The sequence below is a fragment of the Aulonocara sp. 'chitande type north' Nkhata Bay genome, linkage group LG2 (assembly GCF_057382095.1).
Source record: "Aulonocara sp. 'chitande type north' Nkhata Bay isolate Kocher_YH1m ecotype deep benthic linkage group LG2, A_spYH_male_GT1.1, whole genome shotgun sequence".
NCBI classification, from domain to species: Eukaryota; Metazoa; Chordata; class Actinopteri; order Cichliformes; family Cichlidae; genus Aulonocara; species Aulonocara sp. 'chitande type north' Nkhata Bay.
Window position 1 is genome coordinate 19,520,616 of NC_141345.1, and position 21,348 is coordinate 19,541,963.

General features: G+C 44.4%; 1 protein-coding gene across 5 annotated transcripts in view; it reads right to left on the reverse strand.

Annotated features, from left to right (window-relative positions):
* tenm2a (teneurin transmembrane protein 2a) overlaps positions 1-21,348 on the reverse strand; it is a 229,967-nt gene that overhangs the window by 11,624 nt on the left and 196,995 nt on the right. For 4 of the 5 annotated variants that reach the window (XM_086307882.1, XM_086307871.1, XM_086307888.1 and 1 more), the window contains 16 exons: positions 20,884-21,110; positions 20,149-20,344; positions 18,555-18,656; positions 17,850-18,044; positions 16,184-16,384; positions 13,146-13,331; positions 12,129-12,155; positions 7,532-7,678; positions 7,073-7,283; positions 6,047-6,166; positions 4,412-4,673; positions 3,866-4,133; positions 2,491-2,634; positions 1,579-1,828; positions 1,177-1,197; positions 815-1,044 (listed from right to left, as the gene is read on the reverse strand). In XM_086307882.1, coding sequence (XP_086164008.1) covers positions 815-1,044; positions 1,177-1,197; positions 1,579-1,828; positions 2,491-2,634; positions 3,866-4,133; positions 4,412-4,673; positions 6,047-6,166; positions 7,073-7,283; positions 7,532-7,678; positions 12,129-12,155; positions 13,146-13,331; positions 16,184-16,384; positions 17,850-18,044; positions 18,555-18,656; positions 20,149-20,344; positions 20,884-21,110 — 2,787 coding nt within the window. The remainder of the gene's footprint in view (positions 1-814; positions 1,045-1,176; positions 1,198-1,578; positions 1,829-2,490; positions 2,635-3,865; positions 4,134-4,411; positions 4,674-6,046; positions 6,167-7,072; positions 7,284-7,531; positions 7,679-12,128; positions 12,156-13,145; positions 13,332-16,183; positions 16,385-17,849; positions 18,045-18,554; positions 18,657-20,148; positions 20,345-20,883; positions 21,111-21,348) is intronic. The other variant, XM_086307866.1, reaches the window with a different exon arrangement.

A 21,348-nucleotide genomic window follows, 5' to 3' on the forward strand; every position in this document is an offset into this window, starting at 1 on the left:
TTTTGACACCCAACTTTCGACTTGTTTATACCTCTCTCCGTTTTATCCTTTATCACTGGGTTGGTGTCACCCCGTCAGTCTATCAGACAGCAGACGCTCAGAGAGGTGTGACTGTTCAAGTAAAGTGTGCCCAGAAATAACTTCTAGATGCACTGGGATAGTAAACAACAGATGGAGGATACAGTGAAGGGTGCACAGAGTAAATGATACGGAGATAAATAGGAAAAAGAGCGGAAGAGCTGGAGGAAGAGAAGAAACAGGAAAAGGGAGGAACTGACGCTTTCTGACTGCGTGACGGGTAAGAGAGAATCAGCAGTTCATTGTCTTCCCCGATCGTCCCATCTTATCTCATGAACTGTGCATACACACACACATGCATGCACTCTTGCATGCACACAGTGTATATATTCTAACATCTGTGGTGCTACATGTACACACATGACAAGAAATGTGACAGTGTGACATCCTTGACAGTTTGGTGTCACAGTGTTCTGAGATCCAATGATCCACAAAAATAATCCCATTATAAGTTTAACATTAACCTGGTTTATAACCTCCTTCTGTCTCTGTCCTGCTTTAGTTGAGTCATAAGATGGGCGCATTATGAAAAAAAAAACCTCATCAGTGAAAATGTAAGCACCCTTAAATTACACGTCTTGTGAACTGAACTGTGGATCACAAAGTCTCCTCAACAAAACTCATTTCGAAGGATGTCTTAAGAGTCTGTATCCACATTTTATACTGTAATACAAGAAAATGCAATTTGAACAATATGAAGTTAACTGTGACGTGAAATTCCCCCTAAGTGGCTCACCTTTGGGGCTCATAAGTGTAGCTTCAGTGGCTTTTCCACCATCGCCACAGCGCTCATCGAAGGGCAGGCACTGCTCCCCGGTCCCCGCCACGACCTCAGCATTATCCGACAGCAGACGACCACCAGTTAATGACCGCACGCGGTAAATCCGTCGCGAGTTTGTGTCTGAGATAAACAGCGCCCCAGATACCGGATCCACAGCCATAAAGTATTTATGGGTTGGGTTATTACTGAAGCAAAAAAAGACAAAAAAACTATAATTATCAGCCTGGATTTACATTGTAAATGATACTTTGAAGCGCTTTTGCATTTATTTTTTCCTTTGCTGGCATGTTGTTAATTTCTCATCCTGAGCCTCTTACCTGTGTCTGAAATCTTTGTTCCTTTAAGAAAAGAAAGGGAGACAGAAGCACAGCAAAACAAATGTTAATTCACACAGTCTGCACAGAGCAACCTACAGAGAGCAACACAAAGCTGGCAGTGGTGTGAAGAGCAACATTTAAAGATGTGTAAAAACACCCTGGGGAAATGTTATCTAGCACAGTCTATATTTCTTGCCAGTCCAAGTCTCTCACCTCACTTCTTTCATCTAACATCTTGTAAGCACTGAAAACATCCAGTCTTTATCCACAATTTTTCCTTTTCCTGGTGACTTACCTCAATATATCTGCAACATAGAGAAACCTCTAAATTCACAACTGCTTTCCTATTGATTACTATTCTATTAATTCGTAATTTACTGTCCCATAGATCTGGAGGTTTACCTCAGTTCCAGGATGCCAGTTGTGTTCATAGATGGGTAGACCCGGCGCACAAAATTGAGGTCCCCGACATACAGGCTGCCATCGATGCCCATTGCCAAAGCAACCGGAGCCAGCAGCTTGTTGCCGTCCGCGAGGCCATTACAGCTGGGGCACGAGATGCTGCGCCTGCGGCCGTTCCCCATGATGCTCGTGATTACTGGAGGCTGCTCTGTCACAAAGATGTTTTCCCCGCTGCCTTTGTGAAGGATGCCTGTGAACAACAAAAGACAAACAGATATATCAAAAGCAGATAAGGGCTCATTATTCCACAGGTAACAGTGGAATCAGCTGAAGTTCCAGTTTTAATGAATGAAATTCTAGTATTATTTCACATTTATCTCTGTCTATTCGAGGAAACGACACGGACTTGGTAACCGAGCTTACTGGCACTAGCTGATCCTGCGCCAACACGGCAATGGCCATAATGCTAAAATTAAGGCCTCACAATTGGAGTTCACAAACCAATAGGTGAGATCATCTATCTTTTATATACAGCTTATGGAATACCACTCAAGCGATCCTGAACTAAGTTTTGGCAAAGGTGTCTCTGCCAACCACACCACCTGTCTCTGTTTTAGTAGCTGCTGCTGATTGGTCGGTGCACACTTTTAGTGGATGAGGGAGTCAAACTAGGTGAGACAACACTTCCTGTGAAAATCCTCACTGACAGGTAAAGTCTGGCAACTTCAACTAGAGGAAGCGCAGTGTGGTCTAACCCCTCTCCACCAGCACCACCAAGACAATAACACATTGTGTACTGTAAACCTGCTACACACAGGGAACGGGCTAAATATAAACTGGAAGGCAAAACAGGGGACAAACAGAAAAGGCTTTTGCATAACTATGAGTGTGTAAGTGTGTGTGTATACGTACCACTGCGTGTGTTGAGTATGTGGTGCTTGTTGAGCGACCAGCCGCCCAGATTTGTGGGATCCAATTCGTAGCCCTGCAGGAGGGCCGTCCTCTTCTCCCAGAGGATGAGACTGGCACATGACTCATACTCATAGCCCACTGACACTACATGCAGGAAAGAGTAGAGGCAAGAGAAACGAGAGGGGTGGGGTTGGGTGGAGGGGAACGTGCAAAATAAAGGGATGAGAAAACATCAAAGAATCATTTAAGAAACAACATAGGAAGAGAGGCTGTGAAACTTCATCAAAATATAATCTCCTAAGTTCATTTAAGGTGTGAAACACAGAGAAGCTAGTTAGCACCTGTACCAAAACCTGCACTCGCACCTTACTAACACTCTGGCATGCTGTTAAATCAATTAAAAAGCTTGCTAATTGGAAAGATTGCCCTTTAAACCTGCAGGCCACGCTGGCTGCAACAGTAAAAACTTTGCTCGTGGAAAAATAATGCCCTGATCGTGTTCGCGTCCTGACTGAGCCACGGTTAATTTGAGTAAATAAATAGAACAATTAAGGGAAATTAGTTGCGATCAGGTGTATTTTTGAAGACTACTCAGAGAGTGTTTGTGTTACGTGCTTGTTTTTGGGTTTTTTTCATGGGTGTGCTGTTGTGTTCCTGCTTGTTAAAGGGAAAAAAGTGTGTTAACACATCATTTCCCTCCTGAGTTAAAGAGAGTGCTGCTGCCAGCACATTTTCAGCTTCACTACAAGCAGTAATGCAGTATACCTGTGTCTGTATCTATGCTTAGCAAAACATAACCTAATCATCAGCCACGTATGTCCTTTATATTCTCCAGGAATTGGAAAATTGCTCCTACTCAAGGGACATTTAAGATCTTTCAGCGAATGCAATTTTCCAAACAGTGTGCCCCTCCACACTGAAGCCCCAGATGTCCACTGCATCTGTGGCCTGACAGCAGTGTTTGGCTGACAGCATCTGTGAGCGACTGTGACAGCAGAATGTAATAGCACTGAGGCTCCCCTGGACTCCTGCTTGCTGCTCCAGTAGTTAACTGCTAACTCCTCCTGATGGTTAATAACCCTTCACCACAGTTACGGCTGGCTGACTGAACCAAACGCGGCTTCAATGAAAAATAGACATATGAAAAAAAAAAAAGAGCCCTTCACTGGGGCCATATTGCGAAGTGGATCCAAGCTGGGTTTCTGGTGTATTATCTCTCCTTCAGGCTCACTAATTAGCCCCACTCCCTCTGTCATAACCAGTGCTGTCTTAGTGGTAAAGTGTCTAATGTATTCAGGGTGTGCAAGGCTGGGAGAAAAAAAAAAGATCTGTGCCCGCCAGCACAGCTTTTCCTCCATCCATCCCTTCCACTTACCGACAGCTTCGGAAAGCCCGTAGACCCTTTGCCCGTATGCATCTGTCTTATCCCAGATGTAGGTATATGCCAAGTTGGGCGAGGCGTGGAACCACTTCTGGAAGAGGTGGCCCTCCACCGCGACCATCAGGTGAACCTTCAGAAGGCCCATGGACACCACAGCTGGAGTCATGGTGACCTTGAGGAGGGAGCGATAACCTTGGGTCCTGGAGCTTAGGTAGCACAGCTTTAAACTTGTGCCAGGCACCTCGATCTGCTCATGCAGCACCTGGAAGACAAAGAGAGGATGGCGGGAGAGAGGGATTAGGGAGGATTAGAGAAAGAGGGAGTAATGGGGGTCACGCTTCCACTGATGGCTGAAGGACAAGAAATGGCAAAAAAACAATGGGAGAAATAAAGGAATAGGAAAGAGGGAATAAAATGGGGGAACTATGGAAGCGGAAGGAGAAAGAGAGCTACAAAAAGATAAGCATACAGGAGAGTGGGAAGAGAGCGAGGGAACCAGAAGGAAGATTAGCCGGCAGCCAGAGGTCAGTGGTACTGCACCTGTGTCTCCGGTATGATGGGTTTCTCCCCTGGCTTGGAGCTGAAGAAGGAGGAGAGAGGGGATGCAATCACAAGTGGGTCAGGCCTGACGAAACCGCTCAGGTCACAGCCTGGGATCGTGTTCTCTTCTGTCTTAAGCACCAGAGTGTCCATAGCATAAAACTGGCTCCAGGGCAGCCACACGGTGCGCTCCTGGCTCAGGAAGGGGGCGCGCTCGAACCGAAGGGTCAGTGATGCACCACCATTAGCTATCAGGTCAAACCTGGAGAGGTTTGCGAGAAGAGGACGGGAATGAGGTATACATGGGGAGTGCCGTGGTGGATGGACAGGCCAAGTTACTTAGACCTAAACAGAGCTTAACACAGCAATTACTCCACAACAACAAAACACCTGAAATAAATATTCCGACATTATTAATTACGGTCCAAAAAAACAGTACACAGACCACAACAAGGTGACAAGTTGAAGGCCAACCTAGCCATCGGTCTGCTCTGAAATATGAACAAGGCGACGTTAGAACACACGTCTCATAACAGAAGTGATTTTATTAGATGTTATCCTTTTACCCTTTGTCACTAAATTATGGGTAACAGCTGTAGGTTAATGATTAGTAGAGGAAAAGGTCACACACACACACACACACACACACACACACACACACGCACGCACACAATTGACACGTCTTATGGGAAACGGCCAGAGCTGCGTGAAGAGCTGCGAGAAAATAACATAGAATCCGCGAGACCAAACAAGACCAGACGCAGACGTGTTCATTGAAGACCGCGTCTGGAATTCAAGGTCAATTAAACATTACAAGAAGTTTGCATATTTCTCGAAGAAATCGCTGCAAAGAAACAAATGATAAAAGGCGATTGCTTAAAGAATATGACAGAAGACAGGGAGAGGAGAAAAATGTATTTTTAATGCGTGGAGATCAGGCTGAAGAACCAGTGAATCAAATTTTGAAATAACATGTTAGAGATGTCAGCCAGACTTAAATTAAATAGAAGTTGTTGGGGGGGAAATTGGACAGAGAAGTCAAATCAAAGCAGCCGAGAAGCTGGAATTCCTGCAGAGGAACTAAAAAGACATGTAAGATGACTTAACTAAGTGTGTTTGGAAAGTGGCTATCAAAGAAGAAAAAAAAACCTAAGAAATTCAAAAATTAAGCTGTTAAGGCTTTGATTCAACCTTGCTTTGATCGCTACAGTGAAAAAGAAAATCACATGTGAAATCACGAAATCAAATCAAGTTTAACAGGAGGAAGAAGTAAGAGGTAATGAAGTAGAAGGAAGAATTTAAACCCTACATTGCGTTATGCACTTTGTTTTTCCCTTTCTTCCTCTGCATTTGCTATAATGTACATGTGTTTTTCTTTTTAGCAGTTTCACTTCAGAGAAGATTCTAGTGTTACAATCCTCAGTTGTGTTGTTCTTGTTACAGACATTTACTCCTCTGCTATTTGAAATCTCCTTTTCTTTCATGTATCTAATTATTTATTCCACCAACAGCACTGCCTTCTCGTGGGATCAGTTTTCTAACCTAATCTAATCAAATCTGATTTAATAACAGAGCCTATGTGGTGAGGTAGTTTCCATATTTCAGCAAGGAGTGCTGGGTGGCTGTTGTACATACATTCCATCCTGCCGTGTCAGCGTGTATCCGTAGTGGGGATAGTTGACAAAAGACACGTTCACCCCCACCAGAGGGGTTCCATCTGTAGTCAACACCTGACCCCGAATTAGAGATGCCAAGCTGGAAGAAGACAGAGGAGACACAAGTGAGGGGAGCGAAAGTCAGCCTGTCAAACCAGTCTTCCCAAACCATCCATCATCTGATTTGATTAATCTCTCCATCTTTCAATCATCCAATTTGCCCATTCAATTATTGCCCTGCTCTTCCACCACTCATTAATTAGAAACAATCAGCTACCCCCACCGTCTAGATGAGCTCGTGTCAATCACGTAAACAAACCATGACAATATAGATGGGATGTGCACGTATTGTTAAGTACGGGCGAGAGATTGCATTCTCGAGAACTAATAGACGCAGATTAACATTTAAACATTTCAGGGTAGCGTCGCTTTGATAAGTTATTTTCTTTGAAACGTCCGATGTCAGCATGTGTAAATATATTCGGAGGAAAATCAACACAGTGGACAGCGCTTCACAGCTCTTCTAAATCTATGGGGAATCTTGGCTTGCCAGCAATTGGCTGTGGGATTTGTTAAGGTCTTGGCTAGCTGTACGAACCATTTCAAAGTCTATTTGATATTTGTTTTTGGAAATCTAAAGATTGGAAATTTTCCACGGCTCGTATTTTTTCACTTAAATGTCAAATCTTTTAAGATTCGCAGTCAGATTGCAGTCATGCACAGTCACCACACAATGTTACAGTGTTTGCAACACCAACGAAAGACAAAGTAAATGTAGATGATCAAAGCTTTTATCCTGCATTCCTACTTTCATTATTGGCTTGTATTGCTAGTTTGTGGGGTGCAGAACAGTATCACTACACTGTATGTATAGATATTCACCGGTGACTTCATATTATTCTCATATTTTAAAATATGAGATCTGTAATGTTTCTGTGAACGGCTCTTTTGTGTCACAGTCTTAAGATATGGCCTTAGTTGCTAGCGGTTGAATTTCCTGCCATACCTGGAGTTGAACGGGTTTTCCAAAGGGATGATGTGGGTGCTGTCCCGTCCCACAAGCATCTTGACGCGGTCGTAGAAGGAGCGGACTCGTGGCTGGGACATCGGGCTCTGCTGGATGACTAGCAGAGGGTCCCGGGAGCCCCGGCACAGGGGGCTGTTCTGGCAGGGACTCTGGATGCAGCAGTCTGGGTCCATGCAGTCTGTCAGTCCATCTGATAGAAGAAGAGCAATGATAAATGCTCTAAGGGACGCGAAAAAAAAAGAAGAAGCTTTGAATAATCTGTTTCTTTCACTTAGGAAAGTTTAATTTTGCCATCCACAATCAAGGCTCTTCTCAGGAGACCTTAATTTTATATTTTGTTTAATTTATTATTTTCTCCATCATCCTTTATTTCTTTGAAGAAGCAGATTTTGCTAATTGAATTCTTAAGGCACTATACGCCCCCCCACCCAAACTCACCTCCTTCGTTGTCCTTGTTGTCGGCACAGGAGGTCTCCATGGCAACACTGCAACCAGGGCCCCTCCACCCCGTCTGACATTCACAATGCCAACTCTGCTGGCCCATGGTGCACTGGCCGTTACCGTTACACAAGTTAGGACAGCCATCTGTGAGAAGAGGACAGGAGAGGGGAGAGGGAGGGGGGGAGGGAGAGAAACAAGGTGATGTTTGTTTTATCATTAATGATGCACAGATGAAAACACACACACGCACGCACAAACACACGCACGCACACATATGCTCATATGGTAATGATAGATCAATGAGTCACACTCAGTGTGGTAACCAAATAATGGTAGCATACTGCCAGTGCTGATTGTTCAGGAATCAATTCCAATCAGGAGGTCAGTTTCCATGCACACCTTTCCATCTTTATGTCTCTGCACCTGAGGGATGCCTCCTAGTATGTGTATATGTGTGTGTGGACCGAGGTGGATAGATCACTTTATTCACTTACTGGATGGAGCCCAACCCGATCATCTCTCTCTCTTTCTCGGGTGCAGTTTCACTCTCTCTCTCTTACTTATGATTCAGTGTAGGTAATGGGATTCTGATGGCCTGAGAGTAATGCTTTCTCATGAGAGAATGAGATTATGCTTGACAGAGTGTGTGCGTGCATGCGTGTGTCTGTGTGGTGGCAGTCCATGAACTAATAAAGCTTCGCTTCGGCGTATGCAAAAAACCCTTACCAGAATCTACGACCCTGGAGCCAAGTAAGTTCTGTAACTAGCATAGCAAGGGCACCCTCAACTCAGGAGTGACTTTAAGGCAAGGCAGAGCGGACGTTTTGAGGTGCTCTGGATAAGGGAATTTGCAATTATAGAGGAAAGTGCCATTTTCTCACTTTAATATTATCTGGTAACTTTTGGAGGCTTATATCATATATACATATTTATATATGCTATATATATGTGTATGCTTTATACATGCCATATTTCTCTATGTGAGGCTGTAAACTGCAGCCAGTTATCTTAACATAAAGACTGGAAGCAGGGAAACAGCTAACTTGGCACTTATGTTATAATATCCATCAATCAGTTCTGATAAAACTGCACAAAATAACATGTTATATGCTAAAAGTGGAGTGCGAAAACTTGCATTTTGTCATTTTACAGGAAGGTATGTGTGGGATTATTTCTTGCCAGGCAGCAGAGACTTCCTGGAGTGTTGTGACTGCGTGTTGGCCAGGAATCCAGGAGAAAATCCAGAAAGTTATAGCGCTATAGGGCACAAACAAGCCTCATGCATAACCCCGTGTAATAAGTTGTTTTGAATTCAATTCATTTATTTTTTTTTTTTGTATAGTGCCATCTCAAAGTGCTTTATATTGTACGGCAAAAACCCTACAATAAGACGACCCCAACAATCAGATGACCCCTATGAGCAAGCACTTGGTGACAGTGGGAAGGAAAAACTCCCTTTTAACAGGAATAAGCCTCCAGCAGAACCAGGATTGGGGGGGGGGGGGGGGGGGGGGGGTATCTGCTGCGACTGGTTAGGGGTGAGGGGAGGAAGACAGGACAAAGACAAACTGTGGACCAGAGTGAGACAGTTTTGCACATTGTACAGCGAAGCTAGCTTTTTCCTGGCTTGATGCTAATCTTAGCCAAATGGCTGGTCGTTCGTGATGAACAGATAGGCCTGAGACTACATCAATTTTCCACAAAATGTTCATTTCTTCCTTTTAACTGACTCCTATATTAAGACAATTTCACCGAATTGGGACCATTTAATATCTCCTAAATGCCACAAAATCAAAACTTTTCTTTAAAAATCATTCGATTCCATTTGATAATTTGCACCCATGCTGAGACAACGTACCCCATCAATGCCATTTAAAGGGGAAAAAAAGCCTTTAACTCCTGGCTTCCCTTACAACTTTCCCGTATCTTTCGAAATCCCACCTCTCTAATGCAAAACTGTCTGTTTGCCACATTATAATCTATCAAGGAGGGGAGGGGTGTGGAAAAAAAGGCATGATGACACACAATGACAATGTTTTCTCCAGCAGCACAAAGAGCCCCAAACAAACTTGTCACAGTGATTTCCTCTTAAACAAATGAGGGAGCGGGGTGCGACACTCTTAAGTCTACCCACGGGAGACGAAGGCAAAGAAAAGGGTTGACTGATAAAACAATATGTGCATGCACGAAAAGGCTCTCGCTCGCAAACGCACGCACACGCCTAGCACGACACACCCTGGAGATATGACCTGACATTTCTCACTCGGCACTATTGTGCCGACAGAGTGAGGAAGGACAAAATAACCCAGTAAGAGATTATGAATATGAAATGCTTTTCACTGAGTCCTGCTCAGTAGATTAATGAACATATTTTCACTCAAGTTGCACTGTAGAATTTTGCCCTCTAACAAATCGCTGCATCAATAAAGCCATGCATTATGAATACAAATAGTGCAATCTAAACCGTGGCAGCGGCTAAATTAACAGGCATTTCACCCCGATTGGCATTTTATCATATGTCTCAACCAACAGACGATGAGGGGGGAAAGTCAAAAAAGGACTTTTAGAGAAAGACGGCGCACCATCTTGTTTGTGGTGGAAGAGGTGGGGAGCCGGGCGAGCTTAACAACGTTACTCAGTTCAACACGAAGACTCAAATCAAAGGTTTTATCTTTAATTATGACCATTTTCTGCATCAGGGGACTGCTCATGATGCTGTATTAACAGTCAGCCTGGAATAGATTGTCCCCAAGTATTGAGCTCGGGGAACAAAGGCAGTTAGCAGTGATTGCCTGTTAAATGGAGTTGCCATTTAAAAGCAGCCAAATACTTATGAAGCACCCGGACAGGACAATCCATAGCGGGCATTGATTGGCTTGCCTGGGCAGGCCGGCACGAGGCTCCTCTCTCTTTAATGCCAGGACCCAGTCGATACCCCCTCATACTAACTAGAATAAAGTGGGATTTCAGAAACTATTAAGTCCACCCTCCCCAGTAATGTGGTTGGACTCTGATGAAATCCTCCTAAAAAGGAGAAGAAATTGCCTTGGGTTATGGGTGAGCACACACACACACACACACACACACACACACACACACACACACACACACACACACACACACACACACACACACACACACAAACACACACACACACATTATGTGGTGTGCAGTGTCTGTGGGTGTGGATGGTGGGGCATATGACTCGAAAGATATCGTGTAGGACTCCAAGGATGAAGTGAGAGGGAGGCAGGCGGAGATAGAGACAGATAGAATGAGAACAAAGTGTATGAAAGAAAGTAAGTCGAGACATTGTACTGAAAAGTTCCACCTTTCTCTCCATTCCCCTTGTACCCAGCTCTGCCTCCTTTAAAGGTCATGAAGTAAAGGTCACAGCCATAAATCCGCGATCAGAGCTCATAGATGGACCAGATAACGCTGTACTTTCTCAAATATACCCCACTTAGCTGCTTCTCCTATTCTTAACAAGCTACCTTTGAAATTACATTGATTGCTTTATCCCAAATTGTTCTTTGACCTGCCTCTCTGCTTCCCTTTGGCTCCGTCTCTTCCTTTTTCTTTTTTTTGCGCCCTGCCTCTTGCTCCCTTTTTAACCCTGCAATTTACCTTTTCTCTGGGTTGGCTCTTCATAAAACAATGAGAGCTATTCCATTAAGCGTAGAGGGTGAGAGGACACTCTCAACGGCGCTCCAGGGACCTGTACTGTCAGGCAGTCTGTGCCGCTCCGTGCAACCCGGCAGAGGTTCAGCTGCGGGGCTATCTATTAAGCATTCTTGTTGTGCGTGTGAGACAACTCACCTCAGACCCAAACTCGTCTCTGTGTGTTAACCTCAGCTGTTATTCTGTTTATTATTGAGTGATCTGACTAAACGGCATATTTTTTTGCTTTGGTGTGGTTTTGGCGGGGATGTTGAAAATCAGAAATTCTTAAATTAATACTGTAGGCCCTTTCAGTCACACAAGCATAATCAAGCACACACACGTGCACAAAATAAATTTAGCAGCCACTCTACCATGGCCACGACACTTGCCACACAAACCCAAATGTAAACACACACACACACTTAACAGTTCTGTATGTATTTGACACCACATTGAGGACCTGCATCATTGGGTTATGAAATACACCAATTACCTCCAAACTTTTTTACAACTTTCATTATTTTCTCCTCGTGTGAAGCAGATTGTGTTTACACAACACATGAGTGGAATACCTGAGTGTTTTTTTTGTGTTTCCAGGCTCCACGTTGGAAATATTAAGGAGAACACGCTCACACGCATGCACGATCACACTTTTCACAGCACAGCCCCTCGACACTGCTGATACCACACTAGGCTCTACGGTACCCCACAACACATCAAGGCTCAATGACAGCTAACCCCTGCTGTAGTCCACTGCTGTAATGGGAGTGCACTACATGTAGGGAGTCATCATTGAGGCTGGAGCCCTAATCTACGGACAGATAGCACCACAGAGTCTACAGAGCCAAGCCAGGCCAAGAACCCACAAATGCAGCAGCTAGCTTCTACCACCACAGGCTAAGAAACAAAACACCAGAGTCAGATACGGTACCTGCTTTGTCAACCATGCTCCCATGGTCTGCAGTGGGAGAAAATGTGCAAAAGGTAAGAGATGGGGAGAGTATTTTTTTTCTGAAAGAAATGCAAGCAACATCATGCAGCGCTGAAATGAATAACAGGCAAGCTGAGATAAGCTAACGCTGAGAGTGTCTGGTGCTAGTGAAGTGTGCTTTGCACCAAGCTGAGGCCTGATAACTCTTTCATCTTGGGCTGATGGTGCAGTCAAAGCTGCCCTACTTTCTGATGGGGGAAATCGGGAGATCATAAACTGTTATTCCCCTGTGCATATGTATGTGCCTATGCGTGTGTAGGTGTGTGCGTGTGTGTATATATATATATATATATATATATATATATATATATATATATATATATATTGGTGTTTTGTTTGGTGTGTGTGTATCAGATTGCAATCACAGTGCTTTTGGTGACAAGGAAATGAGACTTTGTGTCTCAAAGCACTGACGGTGAATCAAAGGAATCTGCCACTCATCCATCCAAAGTGACAGTGATGTCAATATGAGACAGTGATTGACTGACAAAAACGCTCACTCACACTCTAGCGCAACTGTGTGCATGCACACACCATAAACAAAGTGAGAGTTATTTTTTGATCACAGTGAGGTGAAGTGGGGATTTTGTTTTGTGCCTTTCATCACATAACTTTGGTGTTTCAAAGGCCATAAAAACTAAAACTCCTGGGGTCTGCAGTTGAGAGGCAGCATAAAACAGCTAAATCCTGCTCTTGTGTAATCTCCCACCCCCACTTCTAAGAAGTTTGCACCTCTTCTCTCTGCTCGCCCACCTTCTACGTCAGCCCCTTCTTCAATTCCCCATGGCCTTCCTCCTGCTTCCACTTCTGATTTCCAAATTCCTTTAAGAAAGTATAAAGGAGCTGCCATTTTAGTCTGACTGGGTGCTGGTGTTTCTGTGCACACCCACGTGTTGACACACAGGCACGCATGTCAAACACACACCTCCAGACACACGCTCACGGGAACACACTCACCGATGGTGCAGTGCTCTCCGTTCCAGCCCTGGTGACACTGGCACTTCCCGTCCTTGCAGGTTCCATGTTTGATGCAGAGAGGGTTGCACACACGCTGGTCACAGCCTGCACCGGTCCAGCCTTCCTCACAGCGACAGGCTCCGCCCATGCACACTCCGTGAGTTCCACAGTCCACTGAGCAGACCTCTGAAGGAGAAAAGATTTGGATCACAAACAAACGGTGCTAGACTCAAAAGTCAGTGTTTCCTGTATTTATTATTTTTAGTATTCTAAAATTTCATATACAGTCACGTGAAAAACCAAATACAGCTCTTGATTCAAAAGCTTTTAACCAATGATAACTTGAAGTAATTGTATGACTCAGTCGTTCACATTGTTGTGGAGGAATTTTTTTGCAACTTTGCTTCAGTTCATTGAGGTTTGCAGGCATTCATTTAAACTGTCTTAAGGTCTCCCCACAGCTTTTCAGTCGGCTTGACGTCTGGACTTTGACTGGGCCACTGGAGCATCCTGATTCTTTGCTTTTTCAGCCATTCTGCCGCAGATTTACTGGTAAGTTTGGATCACGGACCAGTTTGGGTCAAACTTCAGGTGTTGGAAATTTGACTCTAGACTCTACACAGAGTCATGGGCAACTCAGTGACTACAAGGTGACCAGGTCCTTGTCCTTTCAGTTTGATGACAGGCTTGTTTTGCAAAACAGCCTGAAGTCATCATGCCTCCATCACCACACTTGGCAGTTGATTTTTGGATTTGCCAAACATCTCCACATCGATTCTTCAGTGGAAAAGACACAAGAAGTCTTGTGGTTTGTTCAGATGCAGCTTTTCAAACCTAAGCTGTGCTGCCATATCCTTTTTTAGAGAGAAGAGGCTTTCTCCTGGCAATCTTTCTAAATAGGCCAATCACAGTGTTCAGTCTTATTAAGTCTTTTTCTATTTGTACTCTCGCAAACTTTAACATTTAACATGTTAACTGAGGTCTGCAGAGTCTGAGATGTAGCTCTTAGTTTTTTTGGAATTCCTCTAAGCATTGCATGATGTGACCTTGAGGTAATTTTGCTGAGACACTTACTCCTGGGAAGATCTGAATTCTCCAGTGCAGGAAACAGCAAAGACGTGCTTTTATAGACGTGCTTATATTTGCAGATGATCAATTAATCCGGTGCATTTGATTAGCAGCTCCAGGCTGCTACTTACCCTCTTTACTCCAATGGAAGCAGTAAGGGTGCACTTAGTTTTTCACAGGAACACATGACTATATGTATTCATAATGGACACTACTGGGCAGTGAACATGGTTGCTGTTCAGATACATATATGATCTTTTTCATGAATAACATAATAGCAAATGTTACAAAGTACCAGTTCCTAACTTGAAATGCCTGTAAATATGGTGGTATCTGAAAAAAATATCTGCAAAAACTTCATTTTCAATCCTTTTAGTCAATTTTTGAAGCTAGAAAACATAAATTTGTCTGCATTTGATTTCAAATCACATCGGCAAGTGCAAAAATAGAGAACCTTGAGCTTCAAAACAATCAAATCCACATTACACGAAAACACAACTCTCTGTCATGTATTTTTAATTAAAATCAATAGTTATAGTAGTGCAACAACAGGGTTTATTTCCTGAGCTTCTATTACAGTCGCTGTCTGAGAGGCTCAGATGTTGCAGTCGGCGACAGTGCATGTGGCGAAATGTGACAATCCCGCTTGTGTGCTCAGGACCCCTGGTGTGCAGGGAACGCGGTATGTACAGACGTTTTGATACACACTTGCTGAGGGATCCTGCAGTGTGAAACAATGTTGTCTTTATTAAAGTTAAGCATTGCTTCTCTCATAACAAATGCTGGTGCTCTCGTCGTGCTCCTGAGGAAGCGTTCCCAGGCTGGCATGACGGAGGTGGCTGTCTTACTTTCTAAAGTGGAAGCTTAACGGCTTCATTTTATTGAGATAAAGAACTGTGAAACCTCCTATCCCATCTTGGTAAACTGTATGTGTTACTATCCGCAGTGCAAGAACACCTCCAATACATTCTTATGAAAGCCTTGGAACTAGCATGCCATTATCTCCGCGGTACTAGAATCACAGAATTGGCTCCCAGAGCAATACATAACCAATTAAAAAAATTCTGATAGTAATCACGAAGGCTTAACAAAGTTAGGATTCCTACCTCATTTCTGAGTAGCTCACTGAATGCAGCCTAATCATACCTCTTGGGTCATACAGTCTTTCGAGTCTACAAGATTAAAAAAAGTTTTACTTTGGCCTGAACTGAGATGTGTTACAGCTACCTTGTTTAGACATTATAAATTTCAAGTGCTTGTATTTTCTTATTGGCTGACCCTATAAACAGCAGGTCTGAACAGCAGGTGGGCGGGGCTTCTGCACTCAAACAGTGTATCCGACATGACCGTATTTGGATCATTAAGGAGTTTCGAGCAGTTTGAAGCCCAAGCTTTTGGTTCGTAGATGCAACTTATACATGCTCTGAAAGCCCAGCCATGTTTAATATGTGTCAGAACACAGGGACAGAGTCATTTTATTCATATTCCTTTTATGCAAAACCCAGAGTACTGTAGTTTGGTATATAAATAAAAGTGTTCTGCCTTTCCCAAATTAGAATTTTAAGCACTACCCTGATAACCATAAAAATCTGTCATTACCATACTGTCATTGACAGTCTACTGAGAGAGATAATTTTATATAGTCTTGATAGTACAAACTTGCCACATTTTTATTCCTGCATGTTCCAATTTGGCTTCGATACCACAACAGTTGTTGTACCCTGTTTCTGAGCATGTTGTAATTTTTTTTTTTTTTTTTTACGATTTGGTAGATTTGGTCCAAGTGTAGCTCGAAAACCAGAACAGTATGAAATAAAATGGCAAACTAATTAGCCATACTGGGACCGCGAAATATGTTTGGACAAAGGGTAATCAGCAGTTATTTCTTTCCAACTTTCAAACCCACAACCCCCATTTTTACCCGATGTATCTGACTCTCGCAGCTGAACCAGCTTTACAATCGCACTCACCCATGGAGCAGTCGGGTCCCATCCAGTTGGGGTCACAGCTGCACAGCCCAGTGTCTGGTATGAAGGCACCGTGGCCATGGCACTGATCTGGGCACTGGGCCCTGGGCAGTTCGCAGTGGAGTCCTCCCCAGCCTGGCTTACAGTGGCACTCCCCGTTCACACAGATGCCATTGTTGGAACATGTTGGATCCATGCAGTCCACTGGATTAAGCCAGCAATACACCAATTTAAAAGAAAAAAAGCAGAAAAAAAAGAAATTAACAAACAAACTAAAAAATGTCATTACAGAGCTGACGACAAAAACAAATTAATGGTTGTTTTTTTTTAAAAAAAAAAACAGACGTGACAGAGGACATCATTTCACTCTGTGTTTATAAAAAGATAATGAAATAAAGTAAAATGTTACCAGACGTATTACTAAAGCAATTAAAGCACACGATAATGAATAGCTAAGTCTATAATTGGGGCACAGCAGCAAATGCGTTCCACTCTGAAAGAGCAGTGCGCTTCGCTGACACATCATTTGGTGTGAGCTTTTCGCCCGTGTGGATGTGGAAGTGTGTGTGTGTGGTTGATTTGTGTGTATGCGTGTATCGTGCCAATACACGGGGAGAATCTGACACTGTCAGTCTGCCAGGTTGACAGGCAGCTCTGAGTCCAAGCAGTGAGTGAAAACCAATTTGACAAATTACCTCCTCCCGGCAATACGCACACCCATCCCACCCACCCACTCGCTCGCCCGCCCCTTCTCAGGCCTCCTCGCATTGCTCTGTCCCGGTCACTTGCATTTTCCTCTCTCTCTTTCTCTCTCATCTTGTCCTCTTCTTTGTGACACTGCTCTCCCCACCTCCATCTCCTCCCCCTTTTTCCACCACCTCGGGCATGATTGACCCCGGCGCACACGCAGTATTAATAAAAGCAGCCCCCTCGCACACAACCTCGACCCTCCATTTCTGTTTGCCTGGCAGAAATGGCGGATCACAGTTATCGATTTTCATGTCGCTGGCACTTCAGGTAAATTGTTTGAGGGACTCTGCTGTGATGAATATCAGATTTGAGGCTGGAGTAGAAGGGGAAAAATTGGATGAGAGGGAGATCGGGGATCGGCGGGGTGGGAGAGAAAATTGAAGCGCAGAGGAGAGAAAATGCTGACCTTGTTCTCAGGCCCCATGTTTTGACTCTTTCTGCCACTCATCTCTATTCTTCACTTTGCATCTCCCTCTCTGCCGATCTTCTTCTTCACCCCTGGCGTGCTGCTTTCTCTTTTCCTTCTTCTCAACCTATTCTCTCTTTCTTCATACATATTCACCTCTCACCACCCTGACTCCAGCTCCCTCCTCAGCATCTTTTTATCCCTTTATTTTTTCTCCCTTGCTTTCTGATGACTACGATCGCGGCATGCTGATCCTTCTTAACAAAGATCAATAGAAGCGATTTCAGCCCTTAATAAAATCTGTGATATGTTTGGCTGCGCCATCATACTTCATCTGTATACATGGACGCTCAGTCAGCGTAAGATTATGCCATGATAAGCTGTCTTCACTGGTGTTAGAAGGGGTAAATCTGTGAAGTTTGTTGTGCTTCACCTTACTTTCAAAGCGATCACACAGAACAGTTTTAAAGAAAAAAAAAAACAAACATGCACCATTACACCTCCTGCGCTCACCCTCTGCACAGTTTGGCCCTTTGTAACCGACGGAGCACACGCAGTTTCCATCAGTGCAGGTGCCGTGGCCGCTGCAAAGAGGGTCTATGCACTGTGTGACAGGGACGTCGCATTCGGGTCCTTTCCAGCCGCTGTAACACACACAGGAGCCCTTGTCGTACTGGCCGTTGCCGCTGCACAGCACCGGGCATGCCGCTGTAGGAACAGAGAAACGGAGAGATTAAACCCTGCGCATAAGAACAAACCAAACAAACAAACAAAGAAAAAAAAACCAATTAGCAAGCTTTTTAAAAGATCGCCAAAGCGGCGAAAAGTGCACGTCGCCCACCCACGCAGATCCACATCCCACCGTGCAGGAGGGTTGAATAGAGTGGCTAAGGGGCTGGAGAGCGCCAATGACATGAAGAGTAATTACAGGCAGAGGTAACTAAACTATTCATCAAAGCTGTCTACCCCAGGTGAGCACAGAGCCAGGGAGTCGTTAGCTAGGGGAGCTGCCATTCATCATCAGTCATCTTGTCTCAGCTCCACCTAAGGCCATGCACCATCTTGCTACTCTTAATCCTCTTCTCCTTTTTTTTATGTTTTATTTTTGCACGAAGCTGAAATGTGTCTGCTCATCTAATTAGACAGCGGAAATGACAGATTTTTTTTCCTTTTCATCCTTGCTCCGACGGAAGAAGCGCATTCGTAAACAGCTAATACCTTTGGAGCAGTCCATGCCATGGAATCCTGGGAAGCAGTGGCACACACCAGAATTACACTCTCCGTTGCCATGGCAATTGCGCGGGCACTCTTGCACTGAATCTGTGAAGAAGATGAAGTGAGACAGAGAGAGGGAGAGGCGAGGGGTGAGACAGTGTGACGGCAAGCATCAAAGCCTTCCATTAAACCATTGGCACAATTCATTCTTTAAGATACTACAAATTGAGTCGAAGCGCTGCCGAATCTCACAGTCGCACAGACATCAAACGCCCTCCTCCAAGATTCCATGAGTTTCTTTTTTGTCTGCATTTTTCATAATGTGGCAGGAATGTATTATGAATCAGCCATTTTGACGAGATGGGATCCACCAATGCTCCGCTCATAGAAAACAAGAGTATCCCCCTCCACTCTCCTTCTTTCTCTTCGACCCTTTTCTATCCATGGCTCACTTTCTCACTCCTCACTCATGTCCGGCCCCACCGAGGTCACTAATATTTCATCAAGCTGCGGATGTTTGGTGCAGCTAGGCCAGATTTTAGCTGGACTCTGAGCTGCTCCATCTGCCTTCTAACCTACTCACTAGAAATGAGAAACAGTTTGGTGGGAAGGAACGGGGTCGGTGCTAATCATAATCACAAGGAGGACACTTGGACTTTTATCCTCTCTGTTCTATATGCTTCTTCCAACTTCCACTCTTCTTACACAAAGAATGACACAGCCAAGCCTCACTGCTTCTCCTAACACTTCCCCTACTCCATGTACCCCCCCCTAAATAAAAAAAAACTAAAGCCCCTCGCCTCCCTCTTTACCCTAATGCCACCCTCTCTTCCATTCTCCTCTTCAGCTCCTCCTCCCGTCCTTCACTCCACTTCATCCCATTCTGGCTTTGCCCCTACCATTAGGCCTTTCTTCCAACTCCCCCTCTAACTACTCCACTCTCATTCTGCCCCTGCCGCCTCCGCCTCTCCATCTCGCCACTACTCCAACTGCTGAAAGCTCTACCCCTCTGTTATTGACAGTGAAGGATTCTTTCACTCCGCTTGACTCTTTCCATCCAACCCTGCCTTTTGTCCTTTTGTTCTCCTTTGGCTCGAATGCAACCGAAATGATCTGGTTAGGATCCTAAAATCATTCTGTTTACAGGGCCGTGTGACACTGTGGTCCTCACCCACCTCAAAGATGAAGGTTGTTTAATGTAAGTGTGTGGGTTTTTTTTTTTTTTTTTTGTCACACTGTTGGACATATTAGCGTGCCCAACTATGTTTTGGCAAACGTACATTTTTAACTCACTGAGCAGTCTTTCCTACTTGACAATGTTACTATGGTTGTGTTGCATTGGCAACATTGTTCACATGCTGCCGGGGAGCATTTTTGCACGTCGTGAATGTGTAAAGTCACAGAGTAACTGATGGGGAATCTATTTGACTAAAATAGCAGCCTTGCTTTGCCGCCAGTGGTAGAGAAAGTTTCTGCGTGCCTCTCTCTAACCAGCTCCTAAAATCCGGTGCCTAATCTCATTTTCACTGCCGTTCTGCTTTTCCCTGCCGCGCTGCCACCTCTCCGCCCACAGCGACAGATGCCGACTCTGTCTCACCCATGACATTCGTGCTGAAGGAAACCGTCTCTCGCTCCCGACCGTCGTTGTAGAAGGCCAGGTGCCAGGCACCGGCGTCCAGGTACTGGACAAACACCGCCTCATTGAGGACCACGGTTTGGATACTCCTCCTCTCCCGTGGAGACTCCACCACGCTCCACTTCTCCTTCCCATCGAGGCGCTCCATATAGTCGTACTGCAGAGGAAAACGTGTGAGAGCAAGTTCACTTTTTCAGGCTTCAGAAAATGAGGCATGGTTTTATATGCTTGAGGAATTTGGTAAATAAGATAGCTGGCAAATGACAGTGAAGCATGAGGAAGGGAACACAAAGCTCCTCGCAGGGTTTTCTTTGGGTGTCTGTGTGCATTGCAGGGGAGTGTTTTTACACTTGCCCCGACTGTGCAGTTTCCCCAGCTGAAGTCAGGTCAGGCAGTGAAACAGCTATCTGAATGCAATTATCCCTTCCTACAAATCGAATCCATTGTTAATGGAGTAGCTTCTAATTAATAAGAGGCAGTAAAAGTTACATTACTGTGAAATTTAATTAAGTGTAAATCTTAGTCTAAATTAGTTTTTTCAAACAACTATTACAATGAATCACAAATGAATTTTAAGATGTCCCAAGAAACAAGCCCATTTCTTTCTTTCTTTCTTTCTTTTTTAAAAATACATTCTCCACTCAGATGAATATGAAGATTATTTTTTCATTATGATGGTCCTTGTACAGATTTTACCTGCGCATGCGAAGGAGGCAAGCCCTTGCGGATGTACACCCCGAAAAGGGCATCTTTGCCGAGGGAGATGTTGAACTTCAGGAACTGTGGTTGGCTGAGGTGGAGCAGGGACCTCCAAAACACTCCCGGAGGGACTTCTTGGGTCACCCGCCTCCCAACCTCGATGCTGCCTGAGTCTATACTGCTGTTCCGGCCTGCCCATGGACCTGGAGCAAAGGGGAAAGAAACTGCATAATCTGTGATTCCAGACATTGATTGGTACAGTCAATAGTTAATCATCGCACTTTAATGGGAATAACCTGGCACAAACATTGAATGGTATAGAGGACACGCACCATTAGCTGTGCAAACTGTTCAAAGTTTATACTAAAACGAACGCTGTTAGGCGCGATATGCGGGATGCAAAATGACGCCTCTGTATCAAAGCCTGCACGACTGTTGACTCTGTTGTCTGGGCTGAAATGA